Source organism: Arvicanthis niloticus, chromosome 20, assembly GCF_011762505.2.
Source record: "Arvicanthis niloticus isolate mArvNil1 chromosome 20, mArvNil1.pat.X, whole genome shotgun sequence".
Lineage (NCBI taxonomy): Eukaryota > Metazoa > Chordata > Mammalia > Rodentia > Muridae > Arvicanthis > Arvicanthis niloticus.
In genome coordinates this window covers 23,613,823-23,634,732 of record NC_047677.1, presented here as the reverse complement: position 1 = coordinate 23,634,732, position 20,910 = coordinate 23,613,823, and the positions used below count along the sequence as shown (strand labels likewise).

The 20,910-nt window shown below is 39.7% G+C and overlaps 1 protein-coding gene and 1 pseudogene across 1 annotated transcript; both read right to left on the bottom strand.

The window, feature by feature from the left end:
- Positions 1–1,147: 1,147 nt before the first annotated feature.
- On the bottom strand, positions 1,148–1,498 carry LOC117724722 (electron transfer flavoprotein regulatory factor 1-like). Its single transcript, XM_034524625.1, has 2 exons — positions 1,454–1,498; positions 1,148–1,363 (listed from the first exon to the last, which is right to left on the bottom strand). Exons 1-2 carry the CDS (start codon positions 1,496–1,498, stop codon positions 1,148–1,150), a joined length of 261 nt encoding a protein of 86 aa, XP_034380516.1.
- Positions 1,499–2,832: 1,334 nt separating this feature from the next.
- LOC143435314 (uncharacterized) lies at positions 2,833–20,139 on the bottom strand (annotated as a pseudogene).
- Between the last annotated feature and the right edge of the window lie 771 nt (positions 20,140–20,910).

The window sequence follows — 20,910 nt, the reverse complement described above, 5'->3', positions numbered from 1 at the left end:
TTACTATATTGCCTGTTGTGAAAGTCAGGGTTTTTATTTAAAATATCAGCATATCAGAGCTGGTTAAGAGCACACAGCACCCAGCACCCAGCTGACAATTGTCAGTAGCTCCTGTCCCTGGGGATCTAATGTCCTGTTCAGGCCTCCATTGGGCACTGTACTCATGTGGCACAGACATACATGCAGGGCAAAACACTACTACCATAAAATAAAGTTGTTTTAAATGTCAGGTATTTTGCTTTACAAGAAAGAGTAACTTGAAAGAAAGTGTACAAATAATTATTATTTTGAAATTACTGGTTATCTAAATTCCTAAATGCCAGGTATTTTGTTAGGTATTTCAATACCTAAATTTATAAAACAATTTAAATTTAGATAGTAATTTAAAGTTTTAAAAATATCAAAATGTCCATGAAGAGATATATCCGAAAGAATCCTTAAGCCCATTCAGTTTCCAGAACATCAGGCTAAAACGGAATTACTCTCTGAGTACACTCCAGCTTTCAATAACAGCAAAAACCTGTCTCTGAGCATAGTAAGCCATCATGTATTAACATGGTTTATATATACATTTTTTATACATTTCAGGGTGTTGACAATGCCTTCTATACATTAGTCCAAGAAATTTGAAAACATAAAGAAAAGCTGAGCAAAGATGGGAAAAAGAAGAAGTAGTAGTCAAGGACAAGGTGTATAGTTATGTGAATAGTTTGTACTCTTTCTTAAGGCACACTTAAGTAAAAGTGTGATTTTTGTACATTACACTAAATTATTAGCATTCATTTTAGCATTACCTAATCTTTTTTTTCTGTTCGTGCAAACTGTCAGCTGTTATCTTAAATGCTTATTTTAAAAGGAAAGTGGAAAACTTCTTTTCTCTAAGTGCCAGTATTCCCTGGGTTTTGTACTTAAACTAGCAATGCCTGTGGAATAGTATTTTCATGAAAGGTGCTAACGTTACTATTTAAATAATAAAAGGATTATGGGCAGAGCTCTCAGTATCAATAAGGTTGAAACCTACAGTTCAACATTACAGCAGCTTGTTTTTTTAAAAAACATGTATCTTGCTCTTTTAAATTGGATTATAATAGTTGGTGCAGGCAAACAGCTGGCATTCATTGTCAGCGAGGCTGGCGGCAATGACTGGTCAGTTTTTGGTATCTGTATAGAAATGTTGCTTCATAGCTCTGTATTTCCTAAGGAAGTATAAGGCCTCTAGCTTCTTCATCACACATTCTCCTTGTGCAATAAGTTCTTTGATCTTTTCTGGGTCCTTCACATCATTGATTTTAAGGAAAATGTTCTTCAAATGCCTTTTAAAATACTCTGCTCCTTTTGGATAGTTCCGTCCAAGATAAAGTGGCTTTAAAAAAAAAGACACATTTCTAAGCAATCCTTGTTATATGATAATATATATCAATGATATATAAAGTCAGCAGCATAAATTACTTACATTTTTATAAAGAGCCAGTACTTCTCCTCTTAAAGAATTGGCCATTTTCACTTAACATGGAATCAATCCACTTTTCTACATAACATACCTAAAAAAAAGATTTTTTTTCTTTTTTTGCAAATAATTGCATTGTAATCTTAAAGAATGAAAGATCTTGCCATTGGTGAAATGGTAAGCTGGTTTTTCATTGTTGTGTACAGCCATGCAGTTGCCACAGTATGCATGTGGAGGCCATGACCTCAGATGTCAGTCCTTTCTACAGAATTTGAGATAGTCTTAGTTGTTGCTGCAAACAGCTGGCCCTTTGTTTAGGGATCTTCTCTACCTCTCATCTCCCTGTGTATACACTGGGGTTACAAACTTGCAGGTCTACACAATCCTCTTGTTTGTGCAAAGACCTTTAAGACCTCTTATTCCTCCTCCTCCCCCATGGTAATTTATGCTGAGAGCTTTTTTTGAGGCACTGGGGTAACACCACTTTTCTAAGCCTGTTTTCCTTACTAAAAGTAAAGCTGTCTACCCTGCTCTGATGGCTTGGCTTGATTATTTGGAAGAAACTAAAAGTCCAAATCTAGAAGAGTATTCTCGGAGCAAAGTTAAAAACTAAAATAAATTGGGTTGGAAGATCAAATAGGTTGTCCCTTAAGGAGGTACAGTAACAGGCAGAGGGTAAAGGAGTCCGCAGGAAACAGACAGCATCCGTGCTTCTGACCACGCTTTTATGATTAGGCGCTTAAGCTGCCAAGGAGAGGAGCTTCGGAAAGGCCTCATTAGACCAAACCTAAAAAATATTCCCACTGTGTTCCATCCATTACAGCTGATGATAGTTCTGATCACCCACGTTGGCTTTTAATGTATATTTGCCGTTTGTAAATAATAAAGCACATTGTGTTGTTTACTAACTGACTTTTATAGGTTTGTTTATTTATTGAGGGACACTTATGCTTTGCCACACATGTGGAAGTCAGAAGACAAGGTGTGTGAGTCCTTTCCTTTACATGAGGGATCTGGGAGGCAAACATGGGTCATTAGATGACTTGGTGGCATGTGCCGTTGCCTTCTGGCCCTTATGAGTCCATTTTAAGTGACTAAAAATTAAAAAAAAATAAGGATCTATATCCTGGGCTTATCTCATGTCCTTCAACATGGAAGCTACACACACACACACACACACACACACACACACACACACACACACACGTATATGTATATGTATATGTATATGTATATGTATATGTATATGTATATGTATATGTATATGTATATGTATATGTATATGTATATACAGTGTATGAGTGTTGGCCTGCATCTCTGTCTGTGCACCACATACATACAGTGCCCAAGGAGGTCAGAAGAGCACAGTAAATCTACTGGAACCGTTACAGATGGTTGTGGGCTGCAAAGGCTTTACAACATTGATAACATTCATGTGGCTTCTCTCTTGTATGTGATCTCTCCTGTCACTGCAGATGACTGTGACTTCCAAATGCTTTACAACACTGATTACATTCATGAGGTTTCTCTCCTGTACATGTTTTTTTTTTTTTATAATACTGGAGACTATAAAGTGAAAAGTATCATGTTGATTACATTCATGAAGTTTCTTTCCAGTATGGGATCATTTATGTTTTCCAGACTAGTGGGACATACAAAGGGTTTAGCACATTGATTACATTCATAGTTTCTCTCCAATATGGGTTCTTGCATGTTTTGGGAGACAAAAACTTTATGGAAAGGCTTTACCACAATGATCACATTCATAAAGTTTCTCTCCAGTATGTGTTCTCTTATGATATTGGAGACCACTGTGACATGAAAAGGCTTTACCACATTGATTACATTCATAAGGTTTCTCTCCACTATGTGTTCTTTTATGGATTTGGAGATTACTGGTAATTGCAAAGGCTTTACCACACTGATTACATTTATAAGGTGTAGGACAAAACATGCACAGTGTGGGAGTCCCAAGGCAGGGCGTTCCATGCTGGCAAGTTTCACATTTACAAGGAGGGTCTGCATGCCACGGGCAGGAGTGTGGAGAAGACTTCTAAACGGGCAATGGTGGTTCCAATAACATGAGAAAGTGGGGTTCCAATAGAGATTTCTATTGTTCATGGCATGGTGAATGGGTCTGGATGTGGGTGCCCGCCCCCCAAAGCCAGGGGAAGGCTGGCTTTAACAGGGAAGGGAAAGAGGGGAGGGAATAACTTAATTAGCTATGGCCCTGGCCTGTAGATAACTCATTAAGATGTAAATCTCTCAAGGCGGAGGCTTGTTAGTCACGCCCTCTACCTGTGTCTTATGTGAGTGAATTGGGAAAGTAAAATGGAGTTTAGACCATGTGTCAGGGCCCTGGGTTCTGGGGACGTGGCCAAACACCTGCCCTCTTGGGGTCCCACACCAACCAAAGAACCAGGATACCCTTTCACAGCCTGACAATAAGGTTTCTCTCCAGTATGTATTCTTTTATGATATTGGAGATAACTGAGTCTTGCAAAGGATTTACCACATTGATTACATTTATAAGGTTTTCTCCAGTATGTGTTCTTTTATGATATTGGAGATTACTGAGACATGAAAAGGCTTTACCACATTGATTACATTCAAGTTTTCTCTCCAGTATGTGTTTTTTTATGTCTTTGGAGATGATTGTGACATGAAAAGGCTTTACCACATTGATTACATTCATAAGGTTTCTCTCCAGTATTTGTTCCTTCAAGTTTTTGGAGAATACTGTGTCATGAAAAGGCTTTACCACATTGATTACATTCATAAGGTTTCTCTCCAGTATGACTTCTTTCATGCCTGCAACAATAATTGTCACATGTGAAAACTACCACTTTCATTACCCTGATAAACTGTTTTACCAATATGAATTAATTTTGCAGTTGGTCCAATAATAAAGTACACTCAGATCTTAAGGTTTTATCTCTCTGGGTGTTCATGGTGTTCTCATTCCCTGTGGGTTGTTCTACCTTGTTGAAAATACCTGTGATGGTAACATCATTTACTACATGGCTCATATTTATAACATTTTTTTCTATATGAGATTTCTATATAATGCATTTCACATGTCTGAAGAAATATGGAACAACTCAGAGCACTAAAACACTGATTGCATTCTTAGGTTTTCCTGTATTGTGAATCACACCACAGAAGCATCATGAGCCAGGATAAACAGAAGAATTTTCAAACTTCTAGTACCCAAAGAGATTTTCTGCAGTGTGACTTTGGGGATGTTCCCAATGAAGTCAGAAAACCAATTAATTGCAAACACATATCATATTCAGAAAGTCTACCAAAGGCAGAATACTACATATCTTCTCATTGTTCTGGAGTAGAAAGAAGTACTTTGCTTCTTTCAACATCCCTATGCTCACAAGGTTTTATCCATTCTGACAATTGATATACCCATTAAAAGAAGAAGAACAAGTGAAAGGTTTCCATATTTAATTCACACCATTTGACATTTTGTTCTTGTAGACATGTGGTATATGAATTAAGGTTTCTCCATGACTTTCTTCACTCTCACTAACTGACCACTCAATAAACATAGAAATGTCACTACAGGAATATGAGTTTCAGTAAATGTACCATGCACTATTTGCTTATTAGAAGATTTTGGATATATATGTTTCACAATTCAATGTGCATCATCTAAATATTATTAGACTAAACAGATTGGTAGTTCCACAGTAAAGCTCTAATGGAGCTACAAATCAAATAAAGGTGTCTCTTAAGGCATTGTTTTCTTGCCTTCTTCCTTAGAGGAATGCCTTATAAACATAAATCAGATAACTGACATTGAGGAACATGGCTTTGTGAGAATATTATAATCATAGCTATACTTAAAGGACTGATATTTTTACACCCTTGCTTTTCTTTAGTGCTTCCAGAACATATTAAAAATTTCTCAGCGGCATATTTGTATCAGCTTGCACATAAAAAGTACCTTTCATTTCTTCCAGATCTTTGACATTGTCCTTCAAGATGTTGATCTTCCCAATTGTAACCTAAAACACAGTACCAGAAAATAAATAATATGGTACTAAAAATTAGGCAAAATACAAATTACTGTGAATTTTCATAGCACTGAATCTGATTCATTCAGCTTAATTGTCCTTGATCACTATTAAAATAACAGATGATCATCAATAACCAAGAAACATTTGTTCCTTTATTTTGAAAAGCAAAAGAAATTTTACAGACCTCTGCCCGGCCTGCTGATGAGTGCACCCTGGATCCCACTGGAGACATTCTGGGGGCTCCATGGATCCCACAGCCAGCATTAGCACTCCCCTTCCACCCCTCGCCCCTCTTCTGGATCTGAGGCCTGGACCAGACCGCTGCCCGGCCTGCTGCTGAGGGCACCCGGGATCCCGCTGGAGAAATTCTAAAGGCTCCATGGATCCCACAGCCAGCATTAGGTAAGAAAACCCACATCCTGCCCTGAGCCCATAGCTGGGTGCTGTGAGTGCTCAGATTCTAGCAGATACTCCCCCCTCGCCCCTGCCGGCTAGCACCCCCCTTCTGCCCATCTCCCGGATCTGAGGCCTAGACCAGACCTCTGCCAGGTCTGCTGTTGTGTGGACCCTGGATTCCGCCTGAGACATACTGGAAGGTCCACTCAACCCAGAGCCACAGAGGAACAACTGAACTCAGAAGAGACACTGCACCCAGAACAGCAGACACCTAGCTGGACTGCCACCTTGGAGGCACCATATCCTGAGGCATCCTAGAGATACCACCATAATTAGTGCACCTGGAAAAAATCACAGAGACATCTGGACCCCTAGAAGACCAGATACAAGTGAGACAACTGGAAAGGTAGGCTTCAATCAGAGACAGAAGAACAGGTAGCACTAGATTTAACCAGATGGCAAAAGGCAGGCACAAGAACGTAAGCAACAGAAACCAAAGTTACATGGCATCATCAGAACCCAGTTCCCCCATCATAGCAAGCCCTGAACACCTCATCACACCAGAAAAGCAGGATTCAGAATTAAAATCACTTCTCATGTTGATGATAGAGGACTTTAAGAAAGACATAAATAACACTCTCAAAGAACAGATAGAAACCCTTAAAGAGGAAACACAAAAATCCCTTAAGGAATTGTAAGAAAATGCATCCAAATGGGAGAAGGAATTAAACAAAACCATACAGGATCTAAAAGTGGAAGTAGAAACAATAAAGAAATCATAAAGGGAGAATACACTGGAGATAGAAAACTTAAAAAAAAAACGATCAGGAGTTATAGACACAAGTATTACCAACAGAATACAAGAGATGGAAGAGAGAATCTCATGTGCAGAAGATACCATGGAAAACATTGACACAACTGTCAAAGAAAATGCAAAATACAAAAAGCTACTAACCCAAAATATACAAGAAATCCAAGACAAAATGAGAAGGCCAAACCTAAGGATAATAGGAATAGATGAGGGGGAAGACTCCCAACTTAAAGGACCAGTAAATATCCTCAACAAAATTATAGAGGAAAACTTCCCTAACCTAAAGAAAGAGATGTCCATAAACATACAAGAAGCCTACAGAACTCCAAATAGTTTAGACCAGAAAAGAAATACTTCCCGCCAAATAATAGTCAAAACATCAAATGTACAAAACAAAGAGAAAATACTAAAAGCAGTAAGGGAAAAAGGCAAAGTAACATATAAAGGCAGACCTATAAGAATTACACCAGACTTCTCACCAGAGACCATAAAAGCCAGAAGATCCAGGACCGACATCATACAGACCCTAAGAGAACACAAATGCCAGCCGAGACTACTATATCCAGCAAAACTGTCAATTATTATTGATGGAGAAACCAAAATATTCCATGACAAATCCAAATTTACACAGTATCTCAACATAAACCCAGCACTTCAAAGGATAATTGGTGGAAAACTCCAACACAAGAAGGGAAACTACAACCTAGAAAAAGCAGGAAAGTAATCTTTCAAAAACCATAAAAGAAAGTAGCTACACAAACATATCTCCACTGCCAATAACAAAAATAACAGGAAACAACACTCATTTTCCCTTAATATCTCTTAATATCAATGGACTCAATTCTCCAGTAAAAAGACATAGACTATCAGACTGGATACGTAAACAGGATCCAACATTATGCTGCAATCAGGAAACGCACCTCTGTGGAAAAGACAGACACTACCTCAGAGTAAAAGGTTGGAAAACAATCTGCCAAGCAAATGGTCCCAAGAAACAAGCTGGAGTAGCGATTCTAATATCAAATAAAATCAGTTTTCAACCAGAAGTAATCAAGAAAAGATAAAGAAGGACACTTCATATTCATTAAAGGAAAAATGTACCAAGAGGAACTCGTAATTCTCAACATCTACACCCCAAATGCAAGGGCACCCACATACATAAAAGAAACTTTACTAAAGCTTAAAGCATATATTGCACTCTACACAATAATAGTGGGAGATTTCAACACCCCACTCTCAGCTATGGACAGATCATGGAAACAGAAACTAAACCGAGACACAATGAAACTAACAGAAGTTATGAACCAATTGGACTTAACTGACATCTATAGAACATTTCATCCTAAAACAAAAGAATATACCTTCTTCTCAGCACCTCATGGTACCTTCTCCAAAATAGACCATATAATTGGTCACAAAACAGGCCTCAAAAGGTACAAAAAGATTGAAATAATCTCTAGTACCTTATCAGACCACCATGGACTAAGACTTGTATTTGACATGTACAAAAACAACAGAAAGCCCACATACCCTTGGAAACTGAACAATGCTCTACTCAATGATAACTTGGTCAAGGAAGAAATAAAGAAAGAAATTAAAGACTTTTTAGATTTAAATGAAAATGAGGACACATCATATCAAAACTTGTGGGACTCACTGAAAGCAGTACTAAGAGGAAAAATCATAGCTCTAAGTGCTCACAATAAGAAATTGGAAAGAGCATACATTAACAACTTGACAGCAAACCTGAAAGCATTGGAACAAAAAGAAGCTAGTATACCCAAGAGGAGTAGACGGCAGGAAATAATCAAACTCAGGGCTGAAATCAACCAAGTTGAAACAAAAAGAACTATACAAAATAGTAACAAAACCAGGAGCTGGTTCTTTGAGAAAATCAACAAGATAGACAAACCCTTAGCCAGACTAACCAAAGGGCACAGAGACAGCATCCAAATTAATAAAATCAGAACTGAAAAGGGAGACATAACAACAGAAACAGAGGAAATTAAAAAAATCATCAGATCCTACTACAAAGGCCTATACTCAACAAAATTGGAAAATCTGGAGGAAATGGACAATTTTCTAGACAGATACCAGGTACCAAAGTTAAACGAGGAGCAGATAAACCATCTAAACAGTCGCATAACGCCTAAAGAAATAGAAGCAGTCATTAAAAATCTTCCCACCAAAAAATGTCCGGGGCCAGATGGTTTCAGTGAAGAATTCTTTCAGGCCTTCAAGGAAGACCTAATACCAATCCTCTTCAAGTTATTCCATCGAATAGAAACAGAAGGAACACTACCCAATTCTTTCTATGAAGCTACCATTACACTCATACCTAAACCACAGAAAGACCCAACAAAGAAAGAGAACTACAGACCAATCTCTCTTATGAATATTGATGCAAAAATACTCAATAAAATTCTCACAAACCGAATCTAACAACACATCAAAACAATTATCCATCAAGATCAAGTAGGCTTTATCCCAGGAATGCAGGGATGGTTCAATATTTGGAAATCCATCAATGTAATCCACTACATAAATAAACTCAAAGAAAAAACCACATGGTCATCTCTCTAGACGATGAGAAAGCATTTGGCAAAATTCAACATCCCTTCATGTTAAAAGTCTTGGAAAGATCGGGAATTCAAGGTCCATACCTAAACATAGTAAAAGCAATATACAGCAAGCCAGTAGCCAACATCAAAGTAAATGGAGAAAAACTTGAAGCAATCCCACTAAGATCAGGGACTAGGCAAGGCTGCCCACTCTCACCTTACCTATTCAATATAGTGCTGGAAGTCTTAGCTAGAGCAATTAGACAACAAAAGGAAGTCAAAGGGATACAGATAGGAAAGGAAGAAGTCAAAATTTCACTATTTGCAGATGATATGATAGTATACTTAAGTGAACCTAAAACTTCCACCAGAGAACTCCTAAACTTGATAAACAACTTTAGCAATGTGGCTGGATATAAAATCAACTCAAACAAATCAGTAGCCTTCCTCTATTCAAAGGATAAACAGGCAGAGAAAGAAATTAGGGAAATGACACCTTTCACAATAGCCACAAATAAAATAAATTTTCTTGGAGTGAATCTAACAAAGCAAGTGAAAGATCTGTATGACAAGAACTACAAGTCTCTGAAGAAAGAAATTGAAGATCTCAGAAGATGCAAAGATCTATCATGCTCCTGGATTGGCAGGATTAACTTAGTAAAAATGGCTATCCTGCCAAAAGCAATCTACTGATTCAATGCAATACCCATCAAAATTCCAAATCAATTCTTCATAGAGATAGAAAGAGCAATTTACAAATTCATTTGGAATAACCAAAAACCTACCATAGTGAGAACTATTATCAACAATAAAAGAACCTCTGGGGGAATCACCATTCCAGACCTCAAACTGTACTACAGAGCAGTAGTGATAAAAACTGCATGGTATTGGTACTGAGACAGACAGGATGATTAATGGAATAGAATTGAAGACCCAGAAATGAAGCTGCACACCTATGGCCACTTGATCTTTGACAAGGGAGCTAAATCCATCCAGTGGAAAAAGGACAGCATTTTCAACAAGTGGTGCTGGCTCAACTGGAGGTCAACATATAGAAGAATGTAAATTAATCCATTCTTATCCTCTTGTACAAAGCTCAACTCCAAGTGGATAAAGGACCTTCACATAAAGCCAGATACACTGAATCTAATAGAAGAGAAGTTGGGGAAGACCCTCGAATACCTAGGCACAGGGGAAAAGTTCCTGAACAGAACACCAATGGCTTATGCTCTAAGATCAAGAATCAACAAATGGGACCTCATCAAATTGCAAAGCTTCTGTAAGGCAAAGGATACTGTCAACAAGACAAAACAGCAACCAACAGATGGGGAAAAGATCATTACCAATCCTACATCTGATAGAGGGCTAACATCAAATATATACAAAGAACTCAAGAAATTAGACGCCAAACAACAAAATAACTCCATTAAAAATGGGGTACAGAGCTAAACAAAGAATTCTCAACTGAGGAAACTCGAATGGCCGAGAAGCACCTTAAGAAATGCTCAACATCCTTAGTCATCAGGGAAATGCAAATCAAAACAACACTGAGATACCACCTCACACCAGTCAGAATGGCTAAGATCAAAAACTCAGGTGATAGTAGATGCTGGCGAGGATGTGAAGAAAGAGGAACACTCCTTCATTGTTGGTGGGGTTGCAAGCTGGTACAACCACTCTGGAAGTCAATCTGGCGGTTCCTCAGAAAATTGGACATAGCACTACCTGAGGACCCAGCTATATCACTTCTGGGCATATACCCAGAAAATGCCCCAACAAATAACAAAGACATATGCTCCACTATGTTCATAGCAGCCTTATTTATAATAGCCAGGAGCTGGAAAGAACCTAGATGCCCTTCAATAGAGGAATGGATACAAATAATGTGGTACATTTACACAATGGAATATTACTCAGCTATTAAAAATAATGAATTCGAGAAATTCTTAGGTAATGGGATGGAATTAGAAAATATCATCCTGAGTGAGGTAACCCAATCACAAAAGAACACACATGGTATTTACTCACTGATAAGCGGAGATTAGCCCAAAAATTTGAAACAACAAAGATTCAACTACCAGAGGACATGAAGCTCATGATGAAGAAAGAACAAGTGAGGATGCCTAGGCCTTTCTTAGAAGGAGTAACTAAATACCCAAGGGAGCAAATACGGAGACAAAGTGTGGGACAGAATCTGAAGGGAGGGTTGTATGGAAACCATTCCACCTGGGTATTCATTCCATGGGCAGTCACCAAAAGTAGATGCTGATAGGAATGTCAGGATGGGAAAGCTGTCAGCAGCCTGATAAGGCTGTCTCATTAGAGGTCCCCCAGAGTCTGACATACCCAGAGACAGATACCCACAGGTATCCATTAATCTGATCAAAGGTTCCCAATGGAGGAGTTAGAGAGTAAATTGAAGGAACCTTAAGGGCTGGTGGCCCCATGAGGAGAGCAACAATGTCAACCAGCCAGAGCTCCCCAGGGTCTAAACCACCAGTCTAGGAGCACATATGGAGAGACACATGACTCCAGCTGTACATGTAGGGGAAGATGGCCTTGTTGGGCATAGGTGGGAGACAAGGTCATTGGTACCTTGAAGGCTGAGCACTGAGCAGGGGAATCTGAGGGTGGGGAGGGGGTCGGGGGTAGGTGGGTAAACCCCCTCATAGAAGCAGGAGGGGGGGATGGGATAAGGGGTTCCTGGGTGGTGGGGGAAATGCGGTAAGGGGATAAAATCTGAAATGTAAATATTATATCCAATAAAAGAGGGAAAAAATAGAAAAGCGGTTAGAACCAACATTCTTAATAAAATGTCAGCCCTCTTAAAAAAAAACTATCTTGATACTAAAATATGTTTTGAGAATTGTATATTGCAGAATGATCAGCCTTGGTGTATCTACTCAACAAGCAAGCTGGGCAGACCTGCTCAAACCTCTGAGGTCCTGGAATTCCATCTGGAGGCAGTGAAGACACAGCATCAGAGGATTGTCAGTTTGCTCTTCCCCCCACTCCTCTTCTAATATCTCAATGCCCATAATCAGCTTGAAGAAGCTAATGAAGAGTCAGTGCCCCTATTCCCTGGGCTTGGGGACTAAGGTGGTAAATGTTGGGCTGTCTTTCTAGGGAAAAGTAGTGGTTTTGTGGGAATAGAGAGGATTATCTAGGGGTTAATTGCATAGGCATAACTGAGTCATAGAAATCTGTATAATTAATATCAAGATGAAGATATAAATTCTTAAATGGCACCAATTTACTTTGATTACAAATTTTAAGGTTTTCATTGGCATGAGCTTCTTAGTGATATAAGAGTGAGATGAGTATTGTTACTCTCATAGGCATTGATCCAGTATAACACATTTAGGAATACAAAGCTTAGACGCAGTCCTTCTTTAATTTTTTTAAACTGATTTGAGATGGTCAGCCTGTGAGTTAAGGGACTATAGCAAATTCATGGCTTGGAGTTTATTATAAGGGTGTTCTCTATGTTTTATTTAGAAATAGCTGAGTGGAGTTAACAGGCAACAGTCCAGATTACCTCACATGGATAGTTGTTTTTCAAATCATCAGAAATCCTTAGAATTGACATGACAAACATTTCTGTATTAATGTTCATTTTCATTAGAGACCTGTCTGCTCTCGACAGCTTCCTATATTGAATTCTAAGAAGAAATTGAGCATCCTTGGAGTTACTCCAGTTGTGGTTAGACAGCCACTAGGCAAGAATTGCCACTCTCCTTCTACAGACAAATTACTGTCCAGAAAAGGACACACTTGCAGTATAGTTGACTGACTATATCTGCCTAGACAGAGTAATCAGCCCTTAATAATTCTGCAGCACTAAGGTCTGTCAGATGATCCTGGGCCAGAAGGCAGAAGAACAGATGCTCCAACTTTTTGAAGTAGAGCGAGTATCCAGGAGTTCAGAGGTCTCTATAAATTGGCTAAGTTTTAGAAGCTATGCTTTGTGCTTCCCACAATTATAGTTAACTCAGTCATTCTGGATTTCTAATGGGGTTGAAAACTTATAGCTATTTACCTTGAGAGAAAAGATTTGAGTGGATGGTTTTCAGCTGACATTCATTCTAAAGCCAGGTTCAGAACTAAATGTTTTAGTTAGGATAGATGACAGAGGTGCTGGTTAGTCAACAAAAGGATGGACTGGGTATTAGGACTATCTTGTACCTCACTGGTACAGATTGGCATAATTATGCTCTAATTGTATTTTGAGAGAAAAATTTCATTTTAACAGGAAGGGTGATGTGTAGGAGGAGCTAAGGTGGAAGGAGTACTGAGAGGAAGAAAAGGAGTAAGAAGAGGAGAAGAAGAAGGAGAGGAGAAGCTAGGTGATGAAAGAGAGAAAGAGGGGGGAGACAGGGAGGCAGATGTTCATGTATCTCCACCAGTCAAAGATAGTTGTTATATCTAGGTTGGGTAGTGGGTTATACCTCTGATTGAACAATACCAAACTTATAAAGCCTATGATTAACGTTTTTTAAAAAAATGTATAAATGCAAAAATGAAAAGGGGGCATGAAATATGGGTTTTCTAAGGGGGGGATAGGGAAAGGTGATGGCATCTGAAGTGTAAATAAAATATCTATTAAATTAAAAAAAAATTTTTACAGTCTTACCTATAGCAGCTAGGTTGTAGTAGGTCACCAGCATCACATCTTTGTACAGATTCTTCTGGGAAGGATCCAGCAAATTCCTCTCCTTCACAGTGAAGTTCATATGGACATCATCATAAGTAACTGCATCCTAAACTATCACACACATATGTACCACATACTGCCATCACTATAAAGTAAACTCATGCTTCCTAGACAGTATAAGCATATAATTCGGGTGCTTTCTCTACTTATTTCCAGACACAGAAGTTATAATATAATCACCGTGTCATTTTAGAAGGAACTTGAATTATAAGGTTCATCTGTGTCACTTCTGAACCCTTTAAATAGAATATAGCCTTGCAACACAAAAAGCAATTGAGAGGGAGATGCAGGGGGAAACAGATCAACATTACTGAGTGATCATCTGAAAAACTGTAAGAAAAATTACTAACTACAGAAATGATGGAGAACCTGGGTGTATTTACCCATGTCTTTAATACCAGAGGCATGGGCAGGTATATGTCATTGAATTCAATGCCAGCATGATCTATGCAATGAGTTCCAGGACAGCAAAAGTTATATATTAAAGCCTTTGCTCCCATGCAAAGTTCAACGAAGAAAACAACAATGATAGAGAACTTACAGTTCTTTACTGAAGTTTCTACAAAGAATTATATGTTCACTTCAGTTCTGCATTCATCTTACAGAAACATGAAGAACCATGCAACATTAATAAAATTTTACTAAAAGAGAATGCATGTTTAATGGACAGATGGACAGATGGACAGATGAAAATACTAGTAATATAAATGTTTATAGTAAATAAGCAACAGAAAGCAGGGGAGATAGCTCAGGAGTGAATAGCTCTTGCTTGTCTTCCACATAATGGTGGTCAATTTCTAGTATTTACATGGGGATCAACAAGTGCCAGTTACTTCAAGATCTGGAGTTCTGAGGCCATCTTCTGACAACAGTAAAGATGGGGCAAATGTGATATTCATATTCAGGCACACAAGTGAAATACTCCTATTTATTTAAAAATTTCAGAACAAACACAAGAGTGAGGCAGAATATCACACATGGAATCCAATGACTCTGAAGCTTCAGATAGTATTGATGACATGAGCATAAGCCATACTGAGAAATAAAATATATCCTATATATTTAACCAAATTTTAAAATTAAAGGTGTGGGTGAAGAGTTGCATAAAAGCATTATATTACAAAATCATGTCAGGTGGCTTATGTGGTTTTTATATATACTATGAAAACAGTAAGGGCTTCACAGAAAAATTTTGTCTTGAAAAACAAAAGCAAAAAAAATAGTTGAAAATATAAAACCACCAGGCTTACAAAATAGTTTAGCAGTGAATAGCAAATGTTTATATTGTATCTTATGTGATTTAGGGACAGAGACCAAATGGGGAATGTATGTGAATGTGAGAAGAAAGCTGAAGGATCTGATTCAACCACAACACAGTAGACACACAGAACAAAATTTGTCCTGTCTAAAAGAAATGCAGAGCCAGGCACACAGTTTTAATCCCAGCACTTGGGAGGCAGAGGCAGGTGGATTTCTGAGTTCAAGGCCAGCCTAGTCTACAGAGTGAGTTCCAGGACAGCCAGGGCTACACAGAGAAACCTTATCTAAAAACAAACAAACAAACAAACAAATAAATAAATAAAATGCAGAGGTAAAGCTGGAGAAGAAAATGAGGGAATGAAAACTTGTCCACTTAGAAACCCACCATATGGGCAAGCTCCAATCCATGACATTATTAAGAATACTCTGTGATGCTCCCACACAGGAGCCTTGCATAATTGTTCATTGTGAGGCTCCACCCAGCATCTGACTGAACAGATGCAAAGACCCACAGTCAAACATTGAATGGACCTTGAGGATTCTTTTGGAAGAGTTAGAGGAAGGATTGTAGGCCCTGATTAGGACAGGAACTCCACGGGAAGACCAGCAGACTCAACCAACCTGGATCCTTGGGGAGACTCAGAGACTGAGCCACCAACCAAATAACACACACAGGTTGAGCTAAGGCCCCTGGCACATATGTAGCAGATGTGCAGCTCAGTCTTCATGAGGATCCTTCAACAACTGTAGCAGGGGATGTTGCCTACCGTTGGAATCTGTCCCCTTAACTGAGCTTCCGTTTCTGGCCTCATTGTGAGAGGATGCACTTAACCCAGCAGAGTTGATGCACCATGGTGTGGGGATACCCACGGGGCCCACACCATCTCAAAGGAGAAACAAAAGAGTTTCAGGGAGGGACTCTGTGAGGGCAGGGGACCTCCCATAGGGACAGTGATCAGGGTAATAATGAGTATATAAATTATTCTGGAAACAAAAAGAAAGAAAGAAAAAAGAAAAATGTTGAGTCTGTATACACTATCCTCTCCCCCTAAAGGAATCTGAAAAGGTCCCTCCTACAAGAGCTTCCACAAGCTCCACAAAGAGAGCCAGACAGGACAGAAAAGTATTAAATACCATCAGCCTACCTAGAAGCGTTTTGTTTCACTCAACTGCATTCTGACCCTGGACACGATCAGCTCATGTTCATCCTGTGATGAAAATGCACTCAGTCTTCAGTGATCCTAAGAGTCTGTAGGAGATCAGACACTGTACAATGTGTAAAGTCTCTTCTGATGTCATCCACTGACATCATCCAGAGCAACATCATTGGGGTGATGTCATCCTGAGTGACATCATCCACAGTGACATCATACAGAGTTACATCAGCAGGTGATGTCACACATGGTGACATAATCAAAAATGGCATCATGCAAATCGATGTCATCTACTGACATCATCCAGAGCGACATCACTGGGGAGATGTGAGCCTGAGTGATGTCACCCACAGTGACATCATACAGAGTGACATCACCAGGTGATGTCACACACGGCATCATACAAAGCGACGTCATCCAGTGAGGTCACCCCGAGTGACATAGTCAAGCATGACGTCATTCAGAGTGACGTCACACAGGGATGAGTGGGATTTACGGGGAGTGAGATGTCATCCAGAGAGGTCACACACAGCGACGTCATCTGAACGACATCACCCAATGACATCACTCAGAACGACACGCAGGGTCCGTTGACTTAGAAGTAAAGCTTTAGAGGATCATCTAAATTGTGCTGCTTCTCAAAACTGAGTAATCAGAAAGCAAGTTATATCTTTCCAACACACAATGGCTCAGAATTCCCCTTCTCTTTCCAATTGTGTTACGCGTACCTCTTCTGTGTCCCCTTCGCCCGCGAATAAGGACACGGAGGCAGTAATCGGGTATCACTACAGACGAGGCTTTACTTGTAACAGCAAAAGCGGAAAAGATGGAAGAAACAGGAAGAGGCTCCTTAAATACACCCTAGAGTGACGTATTCACTTCTGAATGGCTGTTCGCTCACCACCCAATATTATGCCTCGGGATTGGCAGTGACTAAGGCACGCCTATCTGCCTAGCAACTGCGCGGATAATTGTTTACATCTGGAGAAGACACGCGGCCAGCGCCATCTTGGAAATGCAAATGTGTAGCCACTGAAACAGTGGCTCACTACATCTCCCCCTGTTTAAATTATTAATATGAAACAGCCTTTTGCCGATTAAATGTAGTACCAAATAAGATTCGAACTCAAACCCGATCAAGCAAACTCCATCTTGGGGGAATAAGCGATCAAGAGCTTATAGTCCGAAGATTTTTCCTTACCCTTCCAGGTGCAATGGAAACCAGTCCTCTGGGTGCACGGGCTAAGGAAATATAAAGAGAATTGACACCCATCCCTGTGCAATGGAGTATATATAGCTCCCAGGAGTGCGAGGGCTGTCAACCTATTATTCGGTACCACAATTATTTAGGCAAAAGCTGACTGGACTTAGACCTCTCATCTTCCCAGTGCAATGGGACGAACCCCTGGAGTGCTTAGACTGAGGGTTGCAGTCATCGGCTACTTTCCAGCCTAGATAGTCAAATTTCAGGGAGGGATGCTTGCTCCAAGGCTTGCGAGTGCTTAGGCTTTAAGCTACCTTGTCACGTTTTTGTTGGGCTTTGAGCTTATAAACCAACCATCTATGAATACTAATTCACATCATAGAGCTGTATCAAGAAGGCCTATTCCCGCTTTTTAGAAAGAAAGAAAGAAAAGAGCAGAAGACATTTAAGAAGTAAAATCTCCACAGGAAACAGGTTCCATCTGCACTTGATTCCCGGTATCTCCACCAAGGCTTGAAATCCGGATTTGCAATTGCTGATGTACGTGGACCAACTTCCCATTCCACTTTCCTTTTAAATAAGCAGAAAGATTATGGCTTTAAGTAAATGCATCATTCACAAATCTTAGAGGTGTAACACCTGGATGTGGGGCTGTTGACACAGCTTATTTGAGCCACATCTGTGAGCCCCTTCACATGGGCTAGAGCCAATCAACTCTCTGATTGACCAAAGTATATTTTAAGTCTCTATAATGATGTATTGAGATGGGCACAAAGGTAGGCACATGCACAACCAAGGCTAGGTCTAGTGATCCATTCTAGCCTTGTGCTAAAAAGCATGTAACATTCTTATAATCCAAGATATCAGAATTATTCTGAAGGTTGGATAACATAAAGAAAAATGAAGGGTCTACACACACCAACACCGGTTGTGCAGATGTATTTCCAAAACACCTTATTAAATTTAATGTTATTTAAGTGGCTAGAGATATTAAATCTTGTAGCCGAAACATTTTGTACTTTATGAAACATATTTAACAAGACAAAGGCAGCTATACCCCTTTTAAACATTTTAACAGTGGCTACAACACATAATTTAATTGTGTTGAAGCAGGGTAAATTTAAGAAAATATATATATGATTTAATTTTGGACTTGTATCCCTTTGAAAACATTAAACAGAGGTTTTAAATCCTCTTATGGTAAGCTTAAGATGAGGTTTTAGTCAAATAATATCTCTTAATAACTTTTAAAATTACTAAGAGTAAATCAAGATTAAAAGTAAACTATATTTCTTTGCATGTACACTCACAAGCCAGAAGATGGCGTTAGATCCCCACCACAAATGGTTGTGAGACACCACGTGTCCGCTGGGAGTTTAGCCTTTATATTTTTAATTAAGTCCAGCCTTAATGGCTGAGTTATTTCTAAAGTCAAATTGACTCAAACATTGAAAGACACTGTCTTTGAATACTTTTTTGAAGTAACAAGTATTTTAAAAATTTTAAAAGCTCGCTATATTGAAGCGATAGTTTGTAGAAAAAATTTTCTTTAGAGAAATCCACTAATCAAATATAATACACACCAAAAGATTTAACCTCTTACCCTTTTTGTATTAAGGCAACAAAATTTGTATATATATGTAAAATATAAAACATTACCCATTTTCTGAAGCAATTATTTTTTAACAAATATTGTTTCATGGGCTCTTAAACATTATGAATAAATTTATTATCTATAAACCTTTTACCTTTACCAAAAATGTAAAGGAATGGTATAAAAATATTTTTTATGTAAACATTTATTGAAATGGTAGCTGGAGAAGACAAGTTATGTTGTATAAAACTTAAATTTGAACTTTATTTTGGATTAATTTAATAACCAATCTTTTTTGTCCCATGAGAATATCGGATAAAAGCCAATCTTATTTTCTAATAATTGTTACATACATTAGAGGAATCTAAAGCATCTCATCCTCAACAATTCCAAATACAGAGGAATTAAAACAACCTGAACCATATTCTATCAGCAGGCACAGCTATACTCATGGAGGGAAGCAGGCATAATTTTAATTTCTGCAGCATAATCATAACCTTTAGCCCACAGACTGTTGTAAAATCTTTGGGTCTTAGGTTTACCCCTCCTCTCACAAGAAACAATGAGAACAAAAGACAAATTCCCTTAAGCACATTTCTAGGGCCTGGTCTGAAGACCCAGAACAAAAGGAAATGCTTTGCACCTGGGCTTCTACAGGCAGTCTGCATTGTCTTAATTCAAATGTAAATGCACTTAACCTCCCTCTGCCTGCCTGCCTGCCAGTTTAGGTGCAGTCTCGAACTGAGAGATTTTGCCTTTATTTAAAACCTTAAATTTGAACTAAAAACCTCTGGAACAGTTTAAGATTTTACCAAATCCCACATCGATATACTCAGCCACAATGGCAGGAGAGTCAGCCGAGATCTTGTAATCTAGCTTCCTTCTTTGTGATCCTGCGACGGCTCCCGCTCCTGCAGCCGCGTCTGTACCACGTGGGGGCCAGCGACTCCAGGCCGCGCTCCGCCATCGATCCGCCATTTTGGCTGCAGCAGCCACGTGGGGACCCAAATTAAATTGTTTCCACCTGTGAAATAAACACAAACAGCTTCCCACCCTGGGCCACAGCAGGCCCTCAGCCAATCTTGTATCCTCTTGTTCTTACGAGGGACAATGGCTGCACGGCACCCAGCCATGACATCCTCAAAGATCATCTTTTCCATCACTGGCATTGCTTGCTCTGAGCCCGCAGGACACTCCCTGTGTGCCCGCAGCTGGAAGGCAGCTTCCCAGGGCAAACTGCCTCCCTCCTCTATCTGCCTTTCGCGGCACGCTCCCTTGCTCTGCCGGGCTGCAAGCCGCCACACGTAGCAGAGCGCAGACGCCTCTGCAACCGGTCTGACCCAGGCCCTGTCGCAGTGTCTCTGTTCCCACAGCCCGAGCCGAGAAGCACGGCAGGGGACCCTCGAGCCCGAGTGAGCCGCTGGCTCCGGCCGAGGTCGGTGGGGCTGGGCTGAGTGACTTAAGATCCTTCTTAGTCTTATCTCAGAACAGCTATCCTTTGCACAAGCGGCTACTTCCTCCTCTATGCTCTCCTCCTCGGAGCTGCCCAGTTCTATGGAGTCAGGCTCCTTAATGAAGTACAGGGGGGTCCTTTTGACCTCCGTTCTCTCTCCACCATCTGGTGGAGGGTCCTCAAGCTTAATGGACTCTGCAGTAGCCCTTGTTCCTTTTGAGTACTCTATCTCTCCAGGCTCTTTGGCCTGACCTCCAGGCTCCTTGGCCTGATGCCGGCTAACAC

Coding starts and splice junctions, on each gene's coding strand:
- LOC117724722 (XM_034524625.1), bottom strand. CDS start 1,498: ATGGCCAATTCTTTAAGAGGAGAAGTACTGGCTCTTTATAAAAAT. Junction 1,364..1,453: donor TACTGGCTCTTTATAAAAAT/GTAAGTAATTTA, acceptor TTTTTTTTAAAG/CCACTTTATCTTGGACGGAA.